Source organism: Pezoporus flaviventris, unplaced genomic scaffold (assembly GCF_033815535.1).
Source record: "Pezoporus flaviventris isolate CSIRO_AGI_PZ_B2104156 unplaced genomic scaffold, CSIRO_AGI_Pfla_v1 ptg000045l, whole genome shotgun sequence".
Lineage (NCBI taxonomy): Eukaryota > Metazoa > Chordata > Aves > Psittaciformes > Psittacidae > Pezoporus > Pezoporus flaviventris.
In genome coordinates, this window is record NW_026892593.1 from 9,683,167 (window position 1) to 9,709,086 (window position 25,920).

General features: G+C 36.8%; 1 protein-coding gene across 8 annotated transcripts in view; it reads left to right on the forward strand.

The window, feature by feature from the left end:
• The window catches only part of KMT2E (lysine methyltransferase 2E (inactive)), a 57,916-nt gene that overhangs the window by 9,829 nt on the left and 22,167 nt on the right, over positions 1-25,920 (forward strand). For 4 of the 8 annotated variants that reach the window (XM_061467382.1, XM_061467381.1, XM_061467386.1 and 1 more), the window contains 8 exons: positions 7,391-7,575; positions 15,541-15,652; positions 16,004-16,233; positions 17,801-17,881; positions 18,847-18,905; positions 22,594-22,766; positions 23,994-24,032; positions 25,511-25,723. In XM_061467382.1, the coding sequence (XP_061323366.1) occupies positions 7,505-7,575; positions 15,541-15,652; positions 16,004-16,233; positions 17,801-17,881; positions 18,847-18,905; positions 22,594-22,766; positions 23,994-24,032; positions 25,511-25,723 (978 nt within the window). In that variant the 5' untranslated portion in view covers positions 7,391-7,504. Of the gene's footprint in view, positions 1-7,387; positions 7,576-15,540; positions 15,653-16,003; positions 16,234-17,800; positions 17,882-18,846; positions 18,906-22,593; positions 22,767-23,993; positions 24,033-24,861; positions 24,922-25,510; positions 25,724-25,920 lie in introns of those variants that run through there. The other 4 variants (XM_061467383.1, XM_061467384.1, XM_061467387.1 and 1 more) reach the window with 4 other exon arrangements.

Sequence of the window (25,920 nt, forward strand, 5' to 3'; positions counted from 1 at the left end):
TGGCAAGGAAACCAAGTGGGAAAGTTGGGTTTGTTGACTCTGTGACAGTTCAGGACAGGACTTTTCACACTGGATTTGTGGACCACAGCACTCTGTATTGATAGGTGCATTTTTACTAGGGTTTCTCCTGTATAGATTGTGTGAGGGCATAGGTGTATCGACTTTTCTTAGGTCCATTCTTGTGTGTTTCTTTGTGGGAAGGGTGGTTCCCATGACTACAGGTTAGGATTGTTGGCCTGTAGACCTGAAGGAAGGCATGACAAGAATTGCTTCTGCTAATGATTGCAAAATGTGTATACATGTGTGATGTAACTGGGGGGAGGCAAGAGGAGAATGTTTAAATTGTGTGCTCCAAAAAATGCGGCTTAGGCATAGAAGATGGTTTTAAGTGTTTGTCCTTTATATTCCGTTTCTCCCTTTTTCAGTGTACGTAGTAGGCTTGATTTGGTATCTCAGTTTTTAAGGTACATAAATGCATTCCTGTGTGCTGTATCGAGTATCAGTACTTCAAATACATTCTTACCTACCTTCCTTTATTAAAAAAAGGGCATTTTTAAGGGGAAGGAAGGCAGCAGCAGACTTTGTAGACCATACTTCCTGATGTGGTAAGAAAATCGAACAAAATACTACCTTTTGGTCATCTGTCTCTATTACCTGAGATGACTTATATGAACCACTGACACCAAGATCAGCAGGAGTCAGCAGAGGTCTGAAAGGAGTAGTATGACCTTGGAAGCCTTTCTGTCTTGCCTTCCCATGTTGACATGGGAAACTGTAGTTAGTTTCAGAGTGAATCCTGTATGACTCTCTGGATCCAACCTGGACCCGCAGTAGCATAAATTTTCTACTGGGAGCAAATGGAGTTTTGGTTTGGGCTTAATGCTGCTTGAGTACTGGTAGGTTATTTTTACATTCAAATTGACTTGAAGCTACAGCCAGATTAGCATCATGTGCTGGTCGAACTGAAATGTCTTGCTTGACTCAAGACTGTCATGTGACTAGTTTGTGTATTTTACGTCTGAATCATTTTTATCTGTAAATCTGATAAATTCTGTACCCTTCCTCTTTTCCTCTGTCCATGCACAAGTGGAAAATGGACTGTACAAATAACTTTGTTTCTGCAATTTCATGTGCTTGTTCCAGTAAGCTTCAAGTTAATTCCTTTAGATTTGTGCATATCCATTAAAAATGAATCTTCATGTGTACACTGTGTGTATTCTGACACTTAAATACTGCTCCAGGAAATTTTTACTTTTTTTTTTCCTGTATTTAAAGGATGTGAGTCAGTGGGGTTACTGATACTCTTAATTTAGCAGATGTAGCAAAAAGAGGACCTTTTCTGACTTGTTCTCAGGTGTTTAAACATGGGGTGGACTGCCTGTTTCTCTTAGTTGGGAAACACAAGCTGTAACTTTTCAGATGTTCAGGAGTGGTAATTATTCTCAGTTACTCAGTTCACTAAATATGGGTAAATTATCACTTTCACCTTTTTCATGTTTGCATTTTGTGTATAGACCTTGAAGATGCAGAGTAGGCATAGTATAGTAATGGTAATTTTGATTTATCTTGTAATTGTCAGCAGGTGGTGACTGAGAGGCAGTTGCTAGAAGAAATTTTTTAAGAACTTCAGATGTATATTGAAGTCTAAAAACAGGAAAAAAAAGACTCAATGTTTTTGTAATGCCTAGTGACGTGAGAAACTCGAACTGATTTAGTGATCAACTTAGCAAAATTAGTGTAGTGCTTTGAGTACGGGAAATTTTTTTTTATTTGATCTAAAAAAGAATTTAATTGTAAACTTCATTTCCTTGATGTCCCTTTATAAATTGGAAAACAGTGTGGTGTAGCACCTTGTTTTGAGTTCTGTTCCTAAGTTTCATAGTGGATTTTTTCCCTAATTGCTAGATGCTTTTTGTCTCCAGTATCTAGCACGTGACAATAGAATGTAGAAATTGATTTATGGGGAAGGAAAGACAAGGAACAATGACAATGTCTGTGTAAAAGCTGTCAGATGTATTAAGAAGAATAGTAAAACCAGATTTCTCTCCCCCTCCTCCCCCTTGTTTTCTTGTAATGTTAGGGGTAAATCTGAATTTTAAAAAAAGCCCTAAGCAAACAAAATACCCCACCTTATTGTAATAAGTATATGATATTACCTTGATGCATTATTTTTTGCGTAAGTTTTTTATCATTAAGGCAAAAATGTTGTTACTGCTGCTGCCACAACCTCTTACCTTCAATTGTTATGAAGCTTTGCATCCCCATATGAGAGCTTTAGTATTCTTGCATCTACTGAATAGATTCTGACAGCCTGCTTAGTACTATTTCCTCTTCCCTCTCCCTTAAAAAAGGTTAAATATCTTGCGGAGGTGAGCTACCAGTATAGCATATAACCATGTGAGTTGTACTGTTCCCAGTACTCTTTGGTCTCTTCTGGCTTGAAAAATATGCTTCATAGTTAATAAAAATAAAGGTAAGTCAGAGTTTTCTGATAAGATTTATATTGATACTTTCTATTTGAATGTAAGTACTGGGAACTCAGTTTCTGAATCTATAAAAGAAAATGCAAGTAGCTAAGTGTTTTAAAAAATTAGTTTTCCTACCTTCTTAGGAAAAAACCCCAAAACCAAGCAAAACCCCATAAAAAAAAACAAAGAAACAAAAAGAAAGTGATATGGAAAATGCCATGGAAGAATTTGTCTGGGCTCTTGACACTTAGAGGATGATTGATAGCTAGGATTATGAAACCTTGTTGGAGTCATCTGGGCAGTCTGGCTAGACTTCAAGTTCTTATTTTTCAAGTGTACTTTCTGTCTAGGTGATCCGTCATCTGCTCATTTCCTGAAACTGTTCTATGTATCTTTTGATGGTCCTACAAGAAGCAAGTCGAAGCAGGGAAAAAAGGACATGCTGATAAAGTAGGCCTGGAGTGCCTTTCTGCCAACATCTGATTATAGCAACTGGATTTCATTTTGAATGTTTGGACTCTGTAGCATTAGGTTCAAAAATAGAGATGTAATTTCAGAAGATTACCCATTTACTTTCTGATTCAAGAGCTGAGCCCTTTATATTTTGTTTTCTTTTTCCCTCCATGTACTAGGGAAAAAGTAAAGTTTTTAGTTCTGCTGTCACACAATTGATCTTAAAAGGACATGGCATAAAGGAAGCATGTGGTCTTTGTTAGACCACAGAATAATGTTGTGTAAGTGGAATACCTCAGGGATAATATGTAAGTTATTTTCTCTTGTTTAATGCATAAATGATGTTCTTTGTACAAAGCCACACATCAGTAATCTGGAATGTATTGTGCTCTTACACTTCTGTTGTTAGAGCACAATTCATTTAAAACAGTTGTTCTAGTGTCGTAAACGAAGAGGATCATGAGAAGTATGGTGAAGCTTCAAATGTTTTAGACTAGATATGGCTGTTAAATGAGAAAGCTCCTGTGTATTCTCTAGAGACAGCAGGAACTGCCATAGAAAATGTAAACCAATGTGATTGAATGATGAAGTGTGATAGGTTCCTTGCAGAAGGTTGATCTTGCATAAGATAAGTGGTTTGGTGTGTGTTTTTGGTTTTGTTATCACCTCCCTCCACCCCTGATAAAAATCATATTATTCAGGCAAGATAAACCTTTTAACAGCCATTAAATAAAAGCAAAATTTGTTCAAATAAGGAGTGTGTTTTCATACAATAAAGCTGTGCTGGTAGGATGATAATGAAGAAAATTTCATGAATCTAAGAAATTGCCAAAATTCTGTCAAAGCTTACAGTGTATTGTCAGTAACAGAGTAGAGTGGGCCCTAACAAAATTGGGGGGCCTCTACTGTTGGGATTGAGGTACAGTAGATGGGCTGCTTTGCCCAAAAAAGTGCTGGTCATTGGACCAGCAGTTTTTATATAGTGTCTTTGAACCATATGATCCTAAAATTAACTGGATGAACCAGTGTGGTCTTCCTAATTTTCAAATTAGTGTACTGCTTGAAGAAAGACTTTCTTTAAACAGTAAGGTATGTATAATCTGCTTGGATTGTAGGCAGACTTCTCTAGCACCCTTCACACCTCCTGGCCAATTATTTAGATGAAATGCATCTATGAAAATAGTTTCTTAAAGGCCATGGGTGACAGATTGTCAGAGTTGTGAAAGAATAATGATTTGAAGTAGATAGGTACTTGCAGAAACTGGATAGTTCCGTATTATGATATCAGGTAGTATTTTTATGACTCATCTAAATACCAGGCTTCAAAGGATAAGTGTTCACTTTTAAGGTGGGTAAGGAAGAAAGATCCCCAGTGGTTACATTATTTTCTGTTCTGAACTTTACAATTTTTGTAGTATAATCCAGTAAAAATGCTGGGAATATTTTAGTGTGTCATGACAAGATTTTCTTCACCCCAAATCTGACATCACTGCCGAGTTCATGGTTGGATGGCCTGTAAGGTCACAGTTCTGTTAATAAGTGGGCATCATATAATGAATTTATTCTGGGTCTTCCCTGTCGCCACTGTGGGAATTCGTTGAGGATTGCTACTAATAAATAATGACCTGTGTTTGTTTGAGTTAATTTGTCTGTGTAGGTATTGTGAGCTGGAGACTGCCGTCTTTCCTCTTAACTCTAGGCAGAGGAAGAGCACTGCAGGGTTTTGCACTTCTGTGAGCATGGTGAAGACCTGAAAACTTAAGGTGGTAAATAATAGTGAGGTGGTATTACAATCATACTCTGCTTCCTTTTAGGTGAAACAACTTCACTTTAACACTGGCAAAATTTTAATTCAAGTTCCTGATTTTATTCTGCATAGATTAGTTTCAGAATTTTTAAGTGAATTCTGACTACGGCTTAGTGCCGTGTTTCAGTTGCAAAAAGTTTATCTTGGCTCTGTACCCTGTCCCTTTTTTTTTTTTTCTTCTTCCATACAAGAGTGGTGATGCATTTGCTTGGTCAGAGATGATGGCATTATTTGTACCATGCATTAGCTATTAATTTTCTGTCTATACACATCTCTAAAAACGTACACACAGTGCTCTTCTTTTCCTCCGCCTTACTTAAAAGATCCAGACAAATTTCACTTGATTCTCAGATTTGGTAACTGCATCTTTCTGTGTTGACAGCGAAGGTCACTTGAATATGCTGGGTAGTCTTACTTGTTTATATAGGTTTGCAGGTGTCACAGCCCGTGAGGCAGCTGTCTAAGGCAGATTCTTCACTTCCATCAGCCTCCCAGGCATTTTTTCCTACATTAATTTCCAGTTGTTACTTTACCTGGTTGGAAGCGTTTGAAGAGCATTCAGTTAGGAAAAACTATACCACCACCAAAATCAGTTTTAAGAGCAAGAAACATCCTAAGTGAGGATCATGATCCCAGCAGTGGTGTCCATGATGTCTTTTAGACCTACTTGGAAATACGTAAAAACTGGTTTTCAGAATTATGTAGTAGCAAGCATAAAATGTGTTACAGTGATGATTTGCTAGTGGAGGTGCAGATGGCAGTGGAACAACCCTTAACCTGTGATAACTGATTTATGAGGACTAAATTGATGGTTTCCTTTCAATTATTGGGTAGGCATTAATATAAATTTTTTACTTTTTTAGGAGAGCAAAATGGTAATTTGATGTTTTCTGTAAGCTGTAGATGAGGATATTCAAGGGTCTGTTCTGAGTAGACTGTGGTGCCAGAATGGGTGGTCACTTAAACTGTAAACAGGTGCTTGTGATTTCTTTTATGCCTGGTACTAATAATATTCTATACCTGCTTTTGGCTTAACAAGCTTTTCTTCCTGCATATTCTTGAAAATTTTATGATTTCCCCTTAACTTCATGTGTAGCTAGTGACACAATTTGACATTTGTGGTATTTGATAGGAAGATGGTCAGTGTTTAAATGAGGAAAGTGAGATAACCCAGTGGCCTGGTTGCTTTCCAGTTGATTGTATTTGGTGACTTGTGTAATGGGACCAAGACAGAACTTCTGCTGTCTAGAGGGAGAATGAGGTTTAGGCACTTCAGAGCATGCCAAGATGTTTGATGTTGTCAAACTTATATAGTGAGATAAATTCTAAGAAGTTAGATGACTTTCTGCAAGCTCATATCTTAGAGATGCCTTGTAGATGCCATTGCATCATCCTGAAGATACTGACTTTATCAATAAAAGACACAAATTCAGATTTAAATCCACAATGCTTGTCTGATTTCCCTTTTGTAAGTGCCCCATTTTTTACTACAGGCTCATTAGGTGTTTTTTCTTGACAATCTAGTGTTTGACAAGAATGAGTGTGTTAAAATATGTTTATCTCAAAACTGCTGGGCTTTTGGAGACTTCAGCTAAGATACTATGCTTTGTCAGACGGGAGAAGTGTATTTATTAGGTACTGTATGTGCTTCATTGCAAAGTGGTCTGTGTTCTTGAAATTCTGGGAGGAGTTTGCACTTACACATTGTGCAGCTACTGAAGATAGGGGATATTTTGCTTCAATTGCCTAGTAACTTGTGGATTAGTCTATAAAGGTGCATTAGTTTACTGACCTGTGAATAGGGACAGCTGAGGTGCTATGTATATCTCTCTTAGACTTGGTTGGGTGTTCTGTCCTACTCAGTGGGTGACAGACAAGGAGTGACTGGCATACAGGTAGGATTGTTGTGTTTACTTCTGACGGTCGAGTGAATTGCAGCTTTGCTCTACAGTCAAAAGCTGCTACTGATGCTTTTCAGTTTACTACTTTAAAAAAAAAAAAAATCACTTCTAGCAGTGGCACCCAGTGGGTATAATATCTCCTGATGGTGATCTATTAAAATGGGATGGAAGTTGTTTTCTGTTACTATTGTGAGCCATTAGAATGATTTTGGTTTTTAAAAAGTACTGAATGGAAGTTATGGCATTGTTTCCTTTGAAGGCCTTAGTATTAGGGACATAGAAAGTTGTGTGGGTTTGTTTGGTGTTGTTTTTCTTTGTTTTGGTGTTTCTAAGTGCAAAACAAAAGTGAACAATGCTAAGAAATACTTGAAAAATTCTGTAACCAGGTTTCTGCTGAAAGGTACAGCAACTAGGCTCTGTCAGCACACAGCAGTAAGCAAATGTACTTTGCATTCAGTGAGTCTTTGTCACCTCAGTGAATGCGATGATTTTATTTTCTTTCATTCACTAAATTACTATTTTTGTCAGTTTGTAATATTAAGTCTTTAAGATCATCAAGGTCTTAAAAAATAAGTGTATTTGAAGTTAACTTTTGAAGAAGATAGAATATTTTCCTTTTGCTTGGGTAAAATAAAACTGGTGAGATCATTGCAACAGATAAAAGTGATTATTTTGTTAAAAAACATGTGATGTAAAATTTCCTGGTTTTAAAGTGAACTGACTCAATCTTCTGTTTTCTTTCATTGTTTTTATTTTAACAGGGTTTGTGGATGCACTTAGATGTTTGCAATGAGCACTGTGGCTGGCATGCCCCAGTGTTTTGGATACCAATGCATAGGACTCCGTAGTAATCGAATTTATCAGAAACGAACGTCATGAGCATAGTGATCCCGTTGGGGGTTGACACAGCAGATACTTCTTATTTGGAAATGGCTGCAGGCTCAGAGTAAGTATGTGAACATAAGTTGTAAGTTTTCTTACCATTTTTTTTTTTCTTCTCCTGCCCCTGCTCTACTTTTTCCATGCAGCTGAAAGAGAAGCTTTAGGAGTCTCCTTAGTTTTATTGAATCTTTGATTATTTAAGAATAAAGTGACAGTTATTAATGTAAGTCAGTTTCTTCCTCTTCAGGGGGAGCAAAGAAGAGAAGCTAAAGTGTTCTACAGATGCATATTTTCCTTGCTTATCAGATGAAGAAATATAGATGCTACCTCACTTGCTTTTCATACTTAAAATACTTTGCTTAGCTGAATGGTCTAATACCATGTTTTCCCAAAATTTTTATGTTGAAAAGCTAGTAGAAATTTACTTGTTAATCATTGGTTATTAAGGATTACAAAGAGCTAACGAAATCCTGAATTCAGGAAACCTTCTTTACATGAAATAAGCATGGTGAATTTCTGGGATTAGGAGGTTTTGAGGGGGAGTTGTGGGGTTTTGTTTGTTTTGGCAGGGAGTTGTTAGTTTTTGGGGGGGGTTGGTTTTTTTGTGTGTTGTCTTCTCTCTAGTATTGTCCGAATCTCTAGAGTATGGATAGGCTAGGGCTTAGGTATTGTTGATCTCTGATTGGAGATTTTTCCTGTCAAACGCCTTTGTGTCTGTTACTGACTTACCCGTGGAATGGTGAGAAGATAAATGACATTTTGGATAACTTGACTTTGAAGAGGTAAAAGACTGAGGTGGTGTTATACTTTCACCACTGTACATAGGTACCTTACCTTATTGAGCTCTGCATATTTCAGAATAGTATCTGGTTTTGGTTGTTTTTTTGTTTGTGGGTTTTGGTTTTTTGTTTGTTTTTCTTGTTTTCTCTGTTGCTTTTGTATTAGTAGAATATATGACAGGTGAGTGTTTTTGGAAAAGATAAGTGTCAAAAGATACTATAGTTTAAAGATAAAGAGAATTTGTGTAATCCATGGTTAATCTTTGGTACTTCTTTGCATATGCATACAGAAAAAGCACACCACTTTGTTTCTTGCATCTATTAAAATACTGAATTGATCATATATTAAATTGAGTTTTGGTATGTTTGGATTGGATTTTTTTTTGTTCTGTTTTTTTAACCACTTGAGATGCTAGTACTCTGTGCCTTCCTCTGGACCTTTGTTTAGTAATGTTAAAGATTTTCCTTATCTTGGGTTACCACAAAAATGCATTTGCTTGTTTCAGAAGCTGAAACAATGGATTAGACTTCCTTTACATACATGCTTAAAATCTTTCAGAAATTGGAAATATGCTTCCTAAAATGGTTGTTCATTTAACAGGTGCAATAAATAACTAAAATTTAAATACCTTACTCTCTTTGCTTGAGAGTGAGCTATGTAATACTACTAAATTTAAGAAGCTAATGGGTTTCCTTCAAAACTGAATGAAACATTATGCCCTGCAAGCAGAACTCTTGAGCAGCTTTTTAAAAGGATGTTTCTCTCATTTATCTAAAGAAAACCAAGAATATGCAGTTTAAAGCTTTTTGTCACATTAAACTTCTAAAGCTGTTTTGTTGATCTCTTGTATCGCAAACACTAGTTTCTTTGGTGCAGAAACTTTTTTAACTTCAGTGACCCATTCACAGGTCTCTTCATTATCTTTTTCTGTGGTTTTCTTTTATGTTTAGAGAAGGTCATGATTCCCGAGGTTGCTGACATTCCTTACACACACAGCATGCTATGCTGAAATTAAAATAAATATAGTTGTTAGTATAAACAAGATAGAGTTCTCAGTGTATTGTTTGCTTGATACTGCAGCATGGCAGCCCAGTTAGCAGCTACTTTTTTTTCAGATGTTAAGTGACTGTTAGCAATTAGATTGATTCTTGTCATCTCTGCAATACTTATGCTGAAAAATGTGTAGTTGTGTGAATTGGATTACACTTATTTAAAAGCTGTGTCACTGTCTGAAGTGTGGCACAAGGGTGTCTCTCTAACCTACCATCTTACACAGTTGTAAACCTTTTCTGTCACCATAGATGTGATTTACATGTATTTTGTACATTTTCTGCTAGAGAGTAGCAAGTTGGATATACATTGTATTGATAGTGATAAAAATTGTCTTTGAGCAAGTTCTGGGGTTTTCTGAAAAGGGAGGAGTTGGAATTTCTTCACTGTGACTGACAGGTCTGATATTGCTTCATCAGTTGCTGAAGCATGAGCAGACACAGGAATGGGGGAGTGGCAAACCTGATTATGTAGGTGAAGGAGCCTAGGAAAATAGTTTAGGATAGACTCTTAGTGCCTACAGTTTTTTCCTTATGCTTCACTCTAAGGTATAAGCCTATTAAAAAGGTGGATAGTTTATGTGATTATGGAGCTTCACATATTAATTTAATTATCATAGCAAATAGCTACATGGAAAATTAACTCATTAAAAGTTTGAACACCTTGAGAATCATAAAATCATAGAATAGTTAGGGTTGGAAAGGACCTTAAGATCACTGAACTGGTGAAATGTTCTGTCTCTTATGTTAACTTGTATCTAAATGAGCTCTCCAGTGGTGCATTTGTCTTTGTAGTGCCATAATAGTCAGAACGCATACATAGTTTGCCTTTATTTAGAATCATAGAATAGTTAGGGTTGGAAAGGACCTTAAGATCATCTAGTTCCAACCGCCCTGCCATGGCAGGGACACCTCACACCAAACCATGTAACCCAAGGCTCTGTCCAACCTGGTCTTGAACACCGCCAGGGATGGAGCATTCACAGCTTCCTTGGGCAACCCATTCCAGTGCCTCACCACCCTAACAGTAAAGAACTTCTTCCTTATATCCAGTCTAAACTTCCCCTGTTTAAGTGAAATGAAAGATGAATATATGACTTCTTACTGTTAAAGACACTGTAATAGTAAGCAGAGCCAGCTATTTGGGAAGGTTCGAAATGTACTTCCTGGCTTAAAAGAGCATTAGTCTAGTTTAGAGCGTGAGTATAGGCTACACATAGTGAAATGCCATTTATGGTACTGCTCTGCTGCTGCAGCCTTCACTAAATGAAAACTTGTCATCCCTTGACTGTTGCTGAAACAAGGATTTACTTGTTTTAGTATATATTTTAGGACAGTGGGAAGCTTGCCACTTCCTACAGGTACCAGGCCAGCCTGTACTTACAGGGCCTGCTAGAAAATGCTGAAGGTAGCAGAACCCAGTCTGGTGGAGAAGATAGTGCTCAGTCTTTGTTGTCTAGGTAGCGAAGCCCATCAGAAGTAGGCAATACTGGTTTTCAGAAAAAATACATTACATTCCTTCATCTCAGCTGATCTTCAGCCAAATACTGCTCACATGTACTGGTGCAAAAGGAAAACAAACCTTGACAATTAGACCTGTGAAACTGTCGTGTGCCAGATTGATCCTGCTGGAGGAAGAGGTTTCATCTGGAATTTCGATACTTGCAGGAAATACCGTGACTTGAAAGCTGAGATACACACCTGCCTTAGAAGATTTTAGCTTTATTGAGATTTTTCTTTCCCGTTTGTATACAAGTGGTTGATGGCCCCAGATTCTAAAGGACTGATTGTATTTTGGGTGTTACCAAAACCTGCTTTCTTTTTATTATTACGTAGTCAGAAGCAAAACAGTATTTAAAAGGTATGGATGGGGAGACAGGACTTTTTAAAGAAGAATGACTAGTGCTTAGAATGTTTGATAGTTGATCTCTTAATGTAACTTAACTGTGCACGTGTAGAAACTTTTTTTGAACTGTCTGATCTCATATTGCTTATTTAATTTCTCGCTAATGCCATCTGCTGGCAACATGCAGAATATCTTCAGGTTGCATCATACTTGCAAAGAGTAGGAAATGACCCAGAACACGAGTTATTTCACTTGCAGACTGAAAATTATTTGGGGGGGGGGGGGGTGTGGTTAAAAATATGGGTAGCTTTGCTTTTTTAAATTTATCTGACACAATACTATGTTCCTGTTCTCAAGTTACAGGAATGTCTTAAATCATTGCAACCCAGGAGCACGGGGAAAGCTTTTCTTCTGATGCTTTTTATTTAGTTACTTCTGAATATTTTGCACCATTTTGAATTGCCACAACACTTTAAGTACATGAATTTTAGCAAAATGCCGTGGTCAGTTTGTCATGGTAATATCTGTTAATTTTAGCAAATAATATTAGGAATTTAGTTTCAAATATATTCAAATATATTGTAATGAAAACATTATTTTTGATGAAAACTAAAAATACCATCAGTATCTCCCTTAGACACTAAAGGTGCTGCTGTTTAAGTTGAAAAACGTGGTATACTCAGAAGATTGCCAAGCTTAGTACCTCAGTGTTACAGAGCTGGCTTATGTTCAAAAATAAAAGCAAGGAAAAGCTCCTAGTGTTCATTCACATCTGAACGCTTACACGTTTTCTTCCTGAAAACTAGCTGCTTAGGATGCCCATAAAAATACCAGTGGTAAGATTAGGGTGGGTGTCTCTAATACAGTAGTTAATACCTTGCTACTTGAGCCCTGCTGTTTGAGTAAAAATAATATTTTAAATTGATTTTAAACTGAGTCATGTTTCATGCTTGAATCGTCTGCACAAGTAAATATTTTACCAAGAGGTACTCCTTCCGAAAGCTCTGCAATTCTGAGATGCTTGTTTTAGAAGGCCTTGTCCTCTGGACAAACAGTAGCATCGAGGCTGTGCTTGCTGTTTAGGATGAGGGTCATGTGCATGGTGGGTAGAAGAGGTGTAACAAGGAATTTGGTGAAGGGCATGTTAAAGTGTTGGCAGACCTGCCTGCCAAAGTTAGAAGGTTGTCTGCTTCTGTGGAGAAACGATACTCATTCTGTGCTGCTTATGGGGTGAGTACTGCTTTTCTCCTGACTGCAGTGGAAGCCTACAATGATTAATTTTTAGCTTCAGTGAATGCTGCCCCACCTCCTTCCCATATCTGTCTCCTCCATGCTGTTCTCCACCCCAGTTTAGCATTTGAGTGAATAAATGGGACAATAACAGGTATATTCAAAGCTCTGGTGAGCATCTGTTGTAATTCAAAGAAGTATCGGTGGCCCCCATGATAAGCATTTGAAAAACATTTGCTGAAAGCTGGTTTTGCTCTAATTTTGTATTTAAGTTAAAACTTACAGTACAAATATTTAATTTCCTTTGTGTCTCACCTCATTTTCTCCCACCCTCTTACTAGCTTTCCTTGCTCAGGTAAAGCAGTGCTTTTTTCTTTTTTAACCCTGTACTCTGAATCTAGTTCATGAGTATTAAAATAGTTGGAAATTAATGCATTTGTTTTCCTTATTTCGTTTTTGGAAGCTTAATGCTTCTGCTTCCCACAACTGTTATGCCTCTAAACTTGGTTCTCTTAAGTGGTTTATAAATTGCCAAGAGTGGGAAGAAATGGTTTTAGGGAGTAGGGTATATAGTCTTGCCTCCTATTTTGAAAGAGATTTAGAATGCCTTTTTAATTTTTGTAGTCAGTGTCAGAGCTCTCCCTTTTTTTTTTTTTTAGGACATTTCCATTCTGGTATCTTTCACTGAATGCGCCTGTGTTGAAATAGCTGGTATTTAGGTCATGGTAATTCTTAATTTTAATGAAGGAAACTCTCCTGTATTAATTGTGGCATTGCTGAAGGATGGATAGTACCTGAATTCCCCACTTCCTGCTCTGAAAGCCGAGTATTTTCCATATACTGATACAAACAGGACCTGTGTTGTGCATTGAATGCATAGGGGGTAAGAGTAACTGTGCTACTGTTTGTCCCATTGAATAAATGTTGGAGAGTAGCAATAGAAGAAATACAATGTTCAAGACCATCTTGAACTGGAGAAAGATAAGTTAATTTCTGCCCTAGCTGTGATGGATGAGTGGGTAGTGACTCGTTCATAGGCATTTTGGTTGGCTAGATCAACAGAAGGATTAATCGGATGATATTAATGGTGTATGACTGCTGCACAAATGCATTTGTAAATAGGTAAAGGCAAATCTCTTGGAAAAGCACAGCTTTTCCATCTTCCATCTGGTGGTTTGGTTTTTCCATTGTTTGGGTGTTTTTTGGGGGTTTTAGGTTGGTTTGTTGGTTTGTTTTTTTTAAAGTCATGGGTTTGAACCTGGCAAGTCTGAGCTGCTTCTAGAAGATAATTCTAACAAACTGAATAAAATCGTTTTCAAGTTGAGGAGCGGTGTAAGAGAGTAAATGAGGATTTTTCTGGGTTGGTAACAACTCTGTTGTCAGAGTTGGGTTTTATCTCATGCTGGTCAGAAGTTGTTTTTCTAATGTCAGTACGTAACATGATTTGTGCACTCACATGTTTGCTCACTCCCTGAAAAAGATGGAGCCTGGTGACTCTTACTCATTAATGGTGTCAAAAAAAGATGGTGGTGTTTCGTTTTTTTTTTTTTTTCCTTTGGATTGTAGAAACTTAAAAGAAGTAATAGTTAAAACACTACTGGATGATGACTTTAATTTGATCATGTAGTAAACTCACATGGGGAAATGGGCCCATTAGTAGTAGGGTGCTTTCAAGCAGATGTGAAAATACTGTGTATTGTTTTTGGAAAGCTAATGGCTTACTATATTTATAGAAAAAAATGTTACCAGCAAATGTAAGTTCCTGGTGTCCTTTTAAATCAAATTAGTACCGCTTCATGGCATAACAGAAAAGCCTCTACTTAATATATTGCCATCAAAGAAAAAATGCTTTGTTTTTTTCTTTAAACTTAAGAATCAGTAACTTTATGTAAAAACTCAGTTCAAGGAATTAGAATGTTTCTGGTGGAAAGTAGACTTCATACATAATGAAACTGAAGTTAGAAAGTGAACAAGGCTTGATCTGTGATGCAGGTCAAAAGCCTTTTCAATATTGATACTTCGTCCTGCCTTTCAAGGAAAAACAAAAACAAAAAACAGCCCAACCAAAACCTCCCAAAACTAACCAACCAAAAAAAAAAAACAAACCAAAAAACCCAACCAACTAAAACCCAGGCAAACCCAGAATAATTAGGTAAATAAATTAATTTGAAGCTTGTCCTGGCATGATTAAGTCATATGCTGCAGTGAAAAAGCTACAAGTTACTGAACTGAAAGTTGTCTCTGACATGAGAGTGTCTATATAAATGCTTGCATGCATGCACATATGAATGTAACTGCTGAAGAAGAGTAATAAAGTATAATTTCTTGTGCTCAGAAAGATCTATTTTAGTACGCCTTATCTTTTTGTCTTTCATGTTGCAGTTTAGTGCATATAAACCGTAGTTTGCCTATTAAAGAAGGTGCTGCTTTTCACTGCCAAACCCTCTCTCGCAATTTCTTACCCTCTTTTTTTCTTCTATTTCAAGATAAATCGTGAAGCTGCCTTTTTACATAGGTTTGCCCTACTTGTGATTTGTGTTTGCAGAAACCGCACCCTTCTGCCTTGACTACGGGTCTGTATGGATGCTTGTGGGGGCGCAGTAATGCGGCCACTAGATGTCATTGCAGAACTGAATAGTATTGGTGGTGGTGTAGGCCTGTGGCAGTTTGCAGTTGCATCTCAGCTTCTATCTTTTGACATAATTAAGCTGAAGTCCTTTCTGCAGCTTGTGTTACAACTCTCCAGGCATGGGCATACGTCCTGATGACTCCCTGACGAAGTGTGTAACATGCTTTTCTGTCCCAGATTTGCAGGTTATGTCATATGATCTAGCATGCACTTTTTTGAGAGAAAAATTTTGTCGCTTTAAAGAGGCATAAATTCTCTGCTGCTCTGGAAGCTTAATTTTAAATGAGAGTGTTTGGTTCTCCCTCTCCTACCACCCTTTATTTTTTTTGGAGTGAGGGAGCTGTTTGGGGGTCTGTGTCCACCCCATCCTGCTTTGTATGCTCCTTTAAACAGAATCAGCAGGCAATTAATCAGAAGTTGTGCAACAAGTGCCTTTAATCTATTAATATAAATGACATATTAATTGCATTTATTTTTTCTTCTTTTGCCTTGCAGACCAGAATCTGTAGAAGCTAGCCCTGTGGTAGTTGAAAAATCAAACAGTTACCCGCACCAGTTGTATACCAGCAGCTCGCATTCACACAGTTACATTGGTTTGCCCTATGCAGTAAGTTTCATGCTAAGTATTCTGTAAAAAAAAATAGATTACGTAAAATGTGCTGTTCTTAACTGAAAAAACTCTTGATTCACGTTGACATTTTTATATCTTACTGGGAGTTGGGTAGGTTGACTAAAGACGGTTGATTAGAAATGGAATACAGAACGTGATGCGCTTACACGTAAAGCATAGTTGATAAGGTAGAAAACAAGCATGAGCAGTGGCAGAAACAAAATTTTAAACTTAACTAAAAAATAAGTCTCTGAAGTCTTTTACAAAGTGAGTTCTTACTTTAGCTTAAATAACCTTCAGTGTATGAACATTTTAAGAGCTATAACTTACTTTTCCACAAAAATCTAGGACCATAACTATGGTGCTCGGCCGCCTCCAACACCTCCGGCTTCTCCTCCTCCATCAGTGCTTATAAGCAAGAATGAAGTAGGCATATTTACCACTCCCAACTTCGATGAAACCTCCAGTGCCACTACCATCAGTACGTCAGAGGATGGAAGCTATGGAACTGATATTACCAGATGCATTTGTGGCTTTACACATGATGATGGATATATGATCTGTTGTGACAAATGCAGGTAATAGATATTAAAATAATTTAAAAGGTAGAAATTACTTAAAAAAAACTAATTTGTGCCTTTTCTTGTGCATTGTTGTTTAATAAAGGTATTCTCCCCCCCCCAAAAAAAAAAAAAATCTTTGTTTTGTTCAAGTAATTAATATAATGAAATAAAGGCCTAGGGATTAGTTCCTAATCTGCATGTACTGAGCAGTAAAGCATCTTGGTAAATCATGTATATGTGAATCAAGTAACTTGCAGAATGCAAAATAAGCTGAAAGAAACTTCTCAAACACTGGTTTCTCTGTGCATGATCTTTGTAATAGGAATTCTTTATTTTTAAAGGACACAGTTTTAAGAATTTTCATAGCTGTGAAAAGATTAACCTGGATTCTTCCTGGAAAAGCTGAATTTTAAACATTTAATTTCCATGTTTGTGCTTAAGCACCTACTTGATCGTAGTAAATAAGTAGGTGCTATTAAATACTTGGACTCAGAAAAACTATCTTAGAAAATTTTAGAGCTGTTTTTAATAGAAGACAAACCTGCTGTTTCTGCAGTTGCTCAGTATTAGCCTGTATTTTTATATTCAGTATGATTAATGAATGATACTGAGTTTATTAGATCATTGTGTATTTCCAAAATGATCGTTATCTAATCAAAACATTAATTTGAGTTCCATTCTTCTGTCTACTTACATAACGACCTTGTTACTAATTTTTGATGGTCCTTGATTTTGTTAACCTTTTTGCTTATTCTGAAATGTATTAAGATGTTCTTTCAGCAATGGCTGAAAGACAGCTACAGGCAGTCACCAGTTAGGTAGTGTTTGCATCTTCTGAAGAAGAAATTCTCCATGAGGAGTTGGAGAGAGTTGTGATAAATTCACAAGTAGCAAGATAACAATGATTTTCATGTCCCAGTTTTTCCTAGCAGTGTGGGGATGAGCATGAAGTCTGTCTGTCCTAGGTTAGCCTGCAGTCTAGCAAGCAGCCTCTCTTCCCTGACTGTGGGAAGCAGTCAAAGCTGCTCTTGTGCTACACAACAGTGCTACCAGTCATGTGGAATGTGTGTATAAAAACATGTATTCATATTTTGCATTAAAATCTATAAAAAAATATTTGTGTATCTATAAATAAAAATAAAGATATTATTTTAAGTATATATTTATGAAAGCAAATGGAATCTTTTTATTTAAAACAAAACTCTTGTTACAGCGTAGAGCATAAGTCTTGTTGCTGAGGGTGTTTGTCTCTATCTTGTTCTCTATTGTGATAATTTACCATTTTTTATTTCCAGTGTTAGAGAAAGATTTCCAAGAGGGAAAGTGAGTCTAAAGAAGCAGAGAGACACCGGGAGACAGCCACAAGATTGGAATTGCAGTGATCAGTGGAATAGAAAATCAGCTAGCAGAATGATGGCGAAGACAGTGGTTGAGATGTAGTTTTAGGCAGTATTCAGTCCGAGTAAAGATCATGATTAAAAAAAAAACAGCTGTGTTTATCTGCGTCCGTGTGTGTATCATGCACACAATTCTAAAATTGTGCTTAAAATACAGGTGATTTTTGTTCTTTTTTATTTTTAAGTGTCTGGCAGCACATTGACTGCATGGGGATTGACAGGCAGCATATTCCTGACATATATCTGTGTGAACGTTGTCAACCAAGGTGAGTAGTATGGTTGATTTTTGAACTCTGACCAGATTGCGTAAAGACTACGAAAAAAAGAGGTATTGGAGCAACCAGCAAATAAAACACAGACCATGTAGCGTAATCCTGCCAGTTCTAGTTAAAGGGGCTACTTTTCTGATGTAGTTGATCTTACCAGTCTCCATTCTCTTGTTCCCAGCAGCTTATTGTTTCACCTCCCTAGGCAGCAGGGATAAACCCTTGAAAAGCTTATCGAAACTGCAATAATTTCTGGATCCTATCTTAGGCTGACTAATACGTAGATAACCCATTCCATATTTTATTTCATTTCATGGCTGTCATATGTTAAGAACCTGTATTTCTTAGTGTCTTTGATTTTACAACCCCATTCCAATATGCTGCAGTGCTCACTTGGAGGATTTCTTGCTGTGGAATGGTTATTTGTATGCCCTTCCCCCCCCCCCCCCCCCCAGTGTCATATGATGTATCAAGGAGGGCATTTTGTGTGGTAGTAGGTAGTCATCATAGTTGTCCTGTGATGTAAAGTAGAAAATACAAAGTATAAAATGCTGCCTGTTAACTTATGTTGCAGATTATTAATTAAACAATGAATACAGGACGTGTTCAGAACATTTTAATTACCAATAAATGATTCTTTTATTTCTTTGAAATAGTTTGAACCTTATATTGTTTTGAAGACTGCAGGAAAATAGTGCAATGCTTAGCTGTAGTCTGTGGGCCAACTGCCATTCTTTCTTGTGAGGTATCAAGTTTCATTTTGCTTTCAAGTGATTTGGATACTCGCTTTGCATTAAAAGTGGAATGGAACAGTGCACAACTTAGTTTTTCTAAGTATCTAAGCATTCAGCTAGTTTGCTGTTTATTCTGCAGTAGTTAATGGAAACTAACTACAGAAAGGTCTGTTTTAATACATAGATGTATTGATGTGTGAAGAATGGAGTAAAACTTATTTTTAATTTCAGGAGTTTAGATAAAGAAAGGGCAGTGCTGTTGCAACGAAGGAAAAGAGAAAATATGTCAGGTGAGTAAAGCTTTAAAGTTTTTGTGTAGTAAAGGTTATAAAATGTATTGACTGTATAGGCTTCAAAGTGTATATGCATTGTTCCTTCAATTTTGATAGCCTTCTGCATATAAAATTTGGTGAATCTTTTACTTGACTTTATCATTACTGAGATAACAACATTCAGTCAGAGTTGTTGCAGTTCATGTGTTTTATTAGAGGTTGTTGCCACTACCTTTTCTCCTTATGATTGTGGAATAATTTGATCTGTTTGAACACTGTTAAAGTTTCACAATAATGAAATGTGACTTTTATAATAACCAGACAACTTTGAGTAAGCTACTGAAGATAAGATGGAAAATATTCAGGCTTCTTTTGTGATAAGAGAAGGTTACAAAGTCTGTTTTCTTTATGGAAAAAATTCTTTTTCACATCTCTGTCATTCTTTTTCTTCATAATATAGACTATGCTGTCCTCTTAAAACTGTTCTATTACAGGTGATATTTCTGGCTCTGAGAATTACGTAACTGAGATTCAGAACGATATAGCACAGTTTTGAGAAGGGATCCACCTCTCCTTGGTTTGTTGTAGATTTGTGTATGTGTATTGGTACGTTTTTGAGTTTGACAATGAGAAAAAATGGCTAAACTTGGGCAATAGAGTTAGACGAAGTTTTGAGTTTTTTTTGGCCTTTAATAACAAGGTGAGGTGTGTAGTGCATGTGTCTATTTTGATGTCTATATTGTATGAAATGAGCTCTCCTACCATTTATAAAATTTCAGAACTCAGCCAGCTTAACTTGTCAGGAGTTCTGTCCAGCCATCACCAAAATTTTGTGGATTTCTTGATTGAGAGGTGATACTTTGAAGCTCTGTTACAAAAGTAATAATTTAGGAGATAGTCATCCTCCTAAACTTAACGTGTTACTTTCAAATCATATCTTTGTGGTTTCTAATACATAACTTGAATGTATGCTTGCATCTCTAGTTAATTATAATTTAGCCAATACATTTGCTTGGCTAAATGTACTTTTTTAATGTTGACTGATATTACATAGTTCAGTCAGAATTACAGTAATTCTGGGTATGAACTGTCTACCAGTTAGTAAAATTGGCCAATTTTCATAGATGATTCAAGTAGGAAAAGTGAAAATTGCATTAGTATCCATTTTTTTAAGTATTCAATAGAAAAACAATGTTACTTGTAACTTAGTAGTGTTACAGGTGTTTGATTAAAGGTTTTGATTGCATTATTTGGATGCTCTTAGAGAATGTATGTATTTATATAGGGCTTTTTTTCTGTAGACTTATGTAAAATAGGATTTATCATTTAGATACGAGAATACGGTTTTTATTGTAAAATTGTCTAAAGAGGTGCTGGTTTAGCCATCTTGTATCAAAAGCTAAACAGGCAGGAGCAAGTAGTAGATCAGTTGGTTTTCCTTTAGAGAAGAGCCTTTAAGTGAACAATTCACATGATAGGAAATTTTATGCTTAACCGCATCACCTTTTTTCCTGGCAACAATTTATAATCTATTGTTCTGGGGCCTGTGGTTGTATGTGGTGGTGCTCGTCTTCTTGTTCAGGTATAAAAGTTCAATTCTGATGCAGCTTACTGTTCACTGAATTACTGACAGAGGTTCAGTGGAATGAGCACGTTTGTGAAGCCCCTACTCAACTGTAGCCTGAATAGCTTGGGTTTGTTTGTTTTTTGTTTTTTTTTTGTTACTGTTTTTGTGAGATTGTTATTTGGGTGGTTTTTTTTTTTTTTTGTTACTGTTTTTGTGAGATTGTTATTTGGGTGGTTTTTTTTTTTTTTGTTACTGTTTTTGTGAGATTGTTATTTGGGTGGTTTTTTTTTTTTTTTGTTACTGTTTTTGTGAGATTGTTATTTGGGTGTTTTTTTGCTTTTGTTTTGTTGTTTGCTTTTGTTTTTACGAGATTTTTTTTTTTTTAAGGTACAGTATCTAAATGCGTAGCTTGTTCAAGGGTGTTGCGTCAAGCTGTCTGGTCTTGAAATCAGTGCTGATGAAATCGCTGCCTATGGTGAAATGAGTCTGGGCCCATAACTTCTTGTGAAATTTAGAGACTTGGTATCTTGCCTTCCAGGATGCAAAATCTTCCCTTAGTGTGCTTTACCAGGGCTCTTCAAAGTGAAAGCAGGTTATGTAGGTTGGGAAGGGAAGGAGTGTCTCAAAACAACTCTGTGTAATTATATGTTTGGTTGAGGTAATTAGTCTTCCCAGTAAGTTAAGGCGCAGTGTAGTAGACAACATTGAAATGTTGCTTCCCTGAAGAAGGCAGTATTTTGTGGGGTCTCAGAGGTAGAGGTATTTGGCTGTGACAGTGATTGTGTAGGCACTAGTGTATGGACTATAAACACTGACAATTTCAAGAGGGATTTGGGTTTTCATTTCTCAGTCTTTCGTTATTCTGCTGTTCATTCTTCTTCGATGAGCCATTTCTTCTGTGTGTGTGTTTTGATGCTAGTCCAGGCAGAGATGTAAACATTCAGAAAACATCATCCATTGTTAATATATAAAGTATAATTATGTGCCTAATAAATTGCTCAAAACAACAACCAAGATGGTAAAATTGGATTGCTTATTATGCGCGGAAGAATCCTGGTAAGGAATGTTGTGAGCGAGAAAAATCCAGAGTAACCAGTAGCTGGATGGAGTTCTTTATTTAGTAAAGGAGGTTTCAAGAATTAGGACTGTTGAGTGCACTGATTAAGGCAACATCCTTCTGAGCTCAGAAGGAATGTGCTCTCACTTTAAGTGTTTGTAAAGCCGCCTTCTGTGCAGTTTCAGAAATTCTTGCTTAGTGTGAAATAAGTTTACTGGAGGGAGGTATTTAGGAAAGCTGCTAAAATGTGAGAAGTCTGTACTGTGCACATACGAACATCAGTCTCCTATCCTGTGCATGATCTCTCTTCAAAGCCTCCCCATACTTCACAGCCTTTCATCTTGACAGAACTAGGTTAATCCTGTTTCAGGTCAGGAAATGTATTTGTCTGACATAAATGCTGATGTATGCTGAATTTTAGGCTTTGGCTTTTAGGTCTGTGGGTACAGAGCACAAAGATAAAACATGTCAGTGTGTTTATGCTCTTAACAAATAACATAGACTTCCCTTTTCTCTTCCCTGAGTAGCAGGATGTTACTGTTAGGGGATTTTGAGTAGAGAAGGCTTTGGGCTAAATCTACATATTTATCCTGAAAAAGGCACTTGACGCTGCAAATTGCAGCTGAAATTGTTGATTACAGTTTAACACATGAATGATTAATGGGGCTTCATGAGAAATGCTGGGCTGTCATTAATTTTAATCCCCTCTAGAATACAGTCATCTGAGAGAATCCTACAGGCATATTACAAGTAAAAGCTATATAGAAGTGAATGAGTTAACAAACAGATGTTTTTCCATTTTTTGTTCTGATTCTGGTTATGCTGGAATATGATAATATAACTTCACGCAAAGAATGGAATTAATGTGGTACCTTTCTTACCTGCTGTTACAAACATCTGTTAATTACCAGCTTCTCCTTGGCCATTCATTTTCTTGCTGTTGCAACTGTTGGTGGATTTTACATGCGAGTGCTTGAAGCATTTGTCAGTACCCAGTTTTGTTTTTCGAAAGCAAGTGTAGAGGAACGAGTGAATATTCTTTCCACAGTATGATTCTTTACAGAATATTCTTTGTTTTAAAGATGGGGATACCAGTGCAACAGAGAGTGGTGATGAGGTTCCTGTGGAACTGTATACTGCTTTTCAACATACACCAACTACAATTACTTTAACTGCTACAAGAGTTACAAAAGTCAATGATAAGAAAAGGAAAAAAAGTGGAGAGAAAGAACAGACCATAGCAAAATGTAAAAAAGTAAGTGAATGTGGTTTCTATTTTTATAAGCCTAAATGTTATAAATAATATCTGTGACAGCTTTTACAAGAGAGACTGGTTTTAAAAATCAGGCTATTATTACTAATAATATTTAACAACGTGGGTTTAGCTTGAAATGTAATACTCTGCAGTAGGTGATAAATCTTCCTGCCTCCCCTGCCTTTAATTTGAGTTAATATGTACAAGCCATGAAAGTTAATTTTGTAGCTGAGGCAGAATTCAAAGGAGGAATTGCATGTAGTGAACCACTTGATATAGTTGGAGGTGAGGCAGAACAAGGTTTCAATAGCCAAAGAAGAATTTTGTGTCTGAAAGTCTCCTCAGTTGTGGCTGTTTACAGTTCAGGAACATTTGCTATCAGTTTTCCTAGTGTGACTTAATGTCCATTTATTTGAGTTGAAACTGTGTGGAAGTGTGCTGTCAGAAAGCCACTAAACTCCTTTGGTAAACAGGATACTGACATTGTACTGTTTAGGTACAGGTGTAAACAATACGTGAAGACAAATGTAATACATGTGAAGAAGTACAATGCAGTTGCTTTCTGAAGTTCACTTTCACTGGCTTGGATGAGAATTTTGACCTTTAAAACTTGAAGTCAGAATTAGTTACTGGTACTTCTTTGGAAATGTTGAGTAAAATATTTCCTTTGGATGAATGGTTCTGCATTATAAATTCACTACCATGTATTCTTCTGTTAACTCCCAGCATTGTGTGAGATGACCTAAAGGAGATTCTGTTGTAGAATGGCAGACTTCTTTCAAATATTAACATAACAGGACATGTGTGACACCTGCTTCCCCCTCCCCTCTTTCTGCAAATAGTGTAATGAGGGATGTGGGCAATTTACAGGTTTACTGGATAAATATGGGCTGTTCCATAAGTAACATTTCAGTTACTTTACCATGAATTCTGAAATTTTAAAGAGTCATGTTGTAATATGGGAGAAAGATACCTGTACCTGGACCACAGTGCTGACATCCAGTATGCACTTAGCTTCGAATGCCAGATTGGTTTTTAAAAAAGCCTTTGTGAGGTATAACCTGTTGCCTTCTTGAGATTTCAACGTAGTTTTTTTCTGTTGTAATTTTGCACTGTTTTTTGAGTGGCCCATGTTGAAAAGCTGTTAATTCATTAATAGATTTTTTTGAAATCATGGGGAGATTTTGAGTTTCCTTCAAAGAATATAAGTATCTAACTTTGTTTCAGGCATTTCGAGAAGGATCCAGGAAATCTTCACGAGTAAAGGTAATGTGATTTTTGGTTGAGTTTTGTTTTGGGTAAACATCTTAATTGTATATTACTTAAATAATATGAAGCATCAAGAGTACAACTGGGGCTGTACATGAAGTGCTGAAGTACTCTTGATAAATAATGTACTACATACAGTAAATTTAAGTTAAGTATGAGCACTACATTTTTGTTCTGTGAAGTTAATTTAAATAGTATAGTGTAAATTTTGGTTTTCAGGAGCCAGAGGAGGGATTAGGGCTGTGCAAGGGAGTAAAGTTAAGTGCCCACCTTGCTTGAATGTAGTAGCTCTAACTTCTCATAGCTCTAAGCAGCAGAAGAATGAAATGGCTATATTGCATTTGAAAGCCAAACTAGCGGTTCTGCTGTCAACTTCCATGTATTCATCTAATGGGGCTCTACTCACTAGTGCTGGCATAGTTTAAGGACTTGTGCTGGGATATCTGCTTTGTAAGATTTAAGTGTTGCAGCAGTCTTTAAATTTTCTGCAAGAAAAAAGTATGCATGGTGTGAAAACAAAGTGTTTCCCATAGTTTATTAAGCCTTGAGACATATAAAAATACATGGAACACAATTTACACTTCATATGTGTAAGATGTGACATGAATAGTGAAGGCAGTGTTGGGGAAGATAATCTGTTTTATGTGTTTTGAATATGGTGTTTGTAAGGTTCCATTGTGGATTTTCATGGTTTTCTTACCATCACACCTTTTTGAATGCTGTTTGTGTGTTTGGCTCTCTTGAGGTACAAAATAAATGTGAACAGGTAGATTGAATTGCTGAACCACTTGCTGGTTTATTGATATTTAATAGTGTCTCTGCTCAGGTGGATAGAAAAGGATGCATTGGTTGACTGCAGCCTGTGTGCTGCTTGTGAGGTCTCGAAGTACAGTGGCACTTTCTTTAAAAGTGAAACAGGATCTGAAGCACCACAGAAGAAAATTGTTTAGGGTGGAGCACATAAATGGGGAAAAATGATCTGTGCAAAGCCTGTAACATTAGAGTCACATCCTTAATGTAGTAGGTGTAGGATTAGGAGAGTTTAGTAAGATGTGAAGCGGAAAAATGATACAGTATGATCTGTGAGGTTGAAAGGGAAAAATCAATCTATTATAGGATGGAAGTGGGAGTTCTCTATATTTGCATAGTTCACAAAAGTTGAGTAGGCAGGGAGATCTGACCCTCCAACTGCTGCACTCAGCGATTCACGATGCAGTGCAGTTGTGGGAGGAAACAATGTCACTCTCCATTCTTAGCCCAGTAAAACGTAGAATCTGTATTGAAGGGGGGATGTGTTCTTGAACTTCTGTGGTATTTATGGAATGATAAAATTCTGGACAAATGTAATGCTACTGTATTCAACTCAGTGCTTTTAAGTAATGCAGAATTATCAATGGCATACCTTTGCCCTTCATTTCGTGTTTTGTTTAATATCTTTTTCTTACCTTATAATATCTGGTCACTTTAATTTTTAGGGCTCAGCTCCAGAGATTGATCCTACTGACAGTTCGAACTTTGGATGGGAAACAAAAATCAAGGCATGGATGGATCGTTATGAAGAAGCAAATAATAACCAATATAGTGAGGGTGTGCAGAGGGAGGCACAAAAAATAGCTCTGCGATTAGGGAATGGAAGTGACAAAAAAGAAGTCAGCACCAGCAATCTGATGTTCAAACCTCCAGTAGAGGTAATGAGCTGTGCCATGTCGTGTTCCTGCATGCTGGTTTGTGCTATGACAGTCATTTAGGTGCCTTAGAAAAAAGAGGGGGATAATTTTTTCATTTTCTGTATCCTGTCTCATCAGATCTAAGCAGCAGAGTTTTAACAGCTTTTCAGGATTTGTAGTTGATTTTCATACATCCTGTGTCACCCCTGGTTATGTTT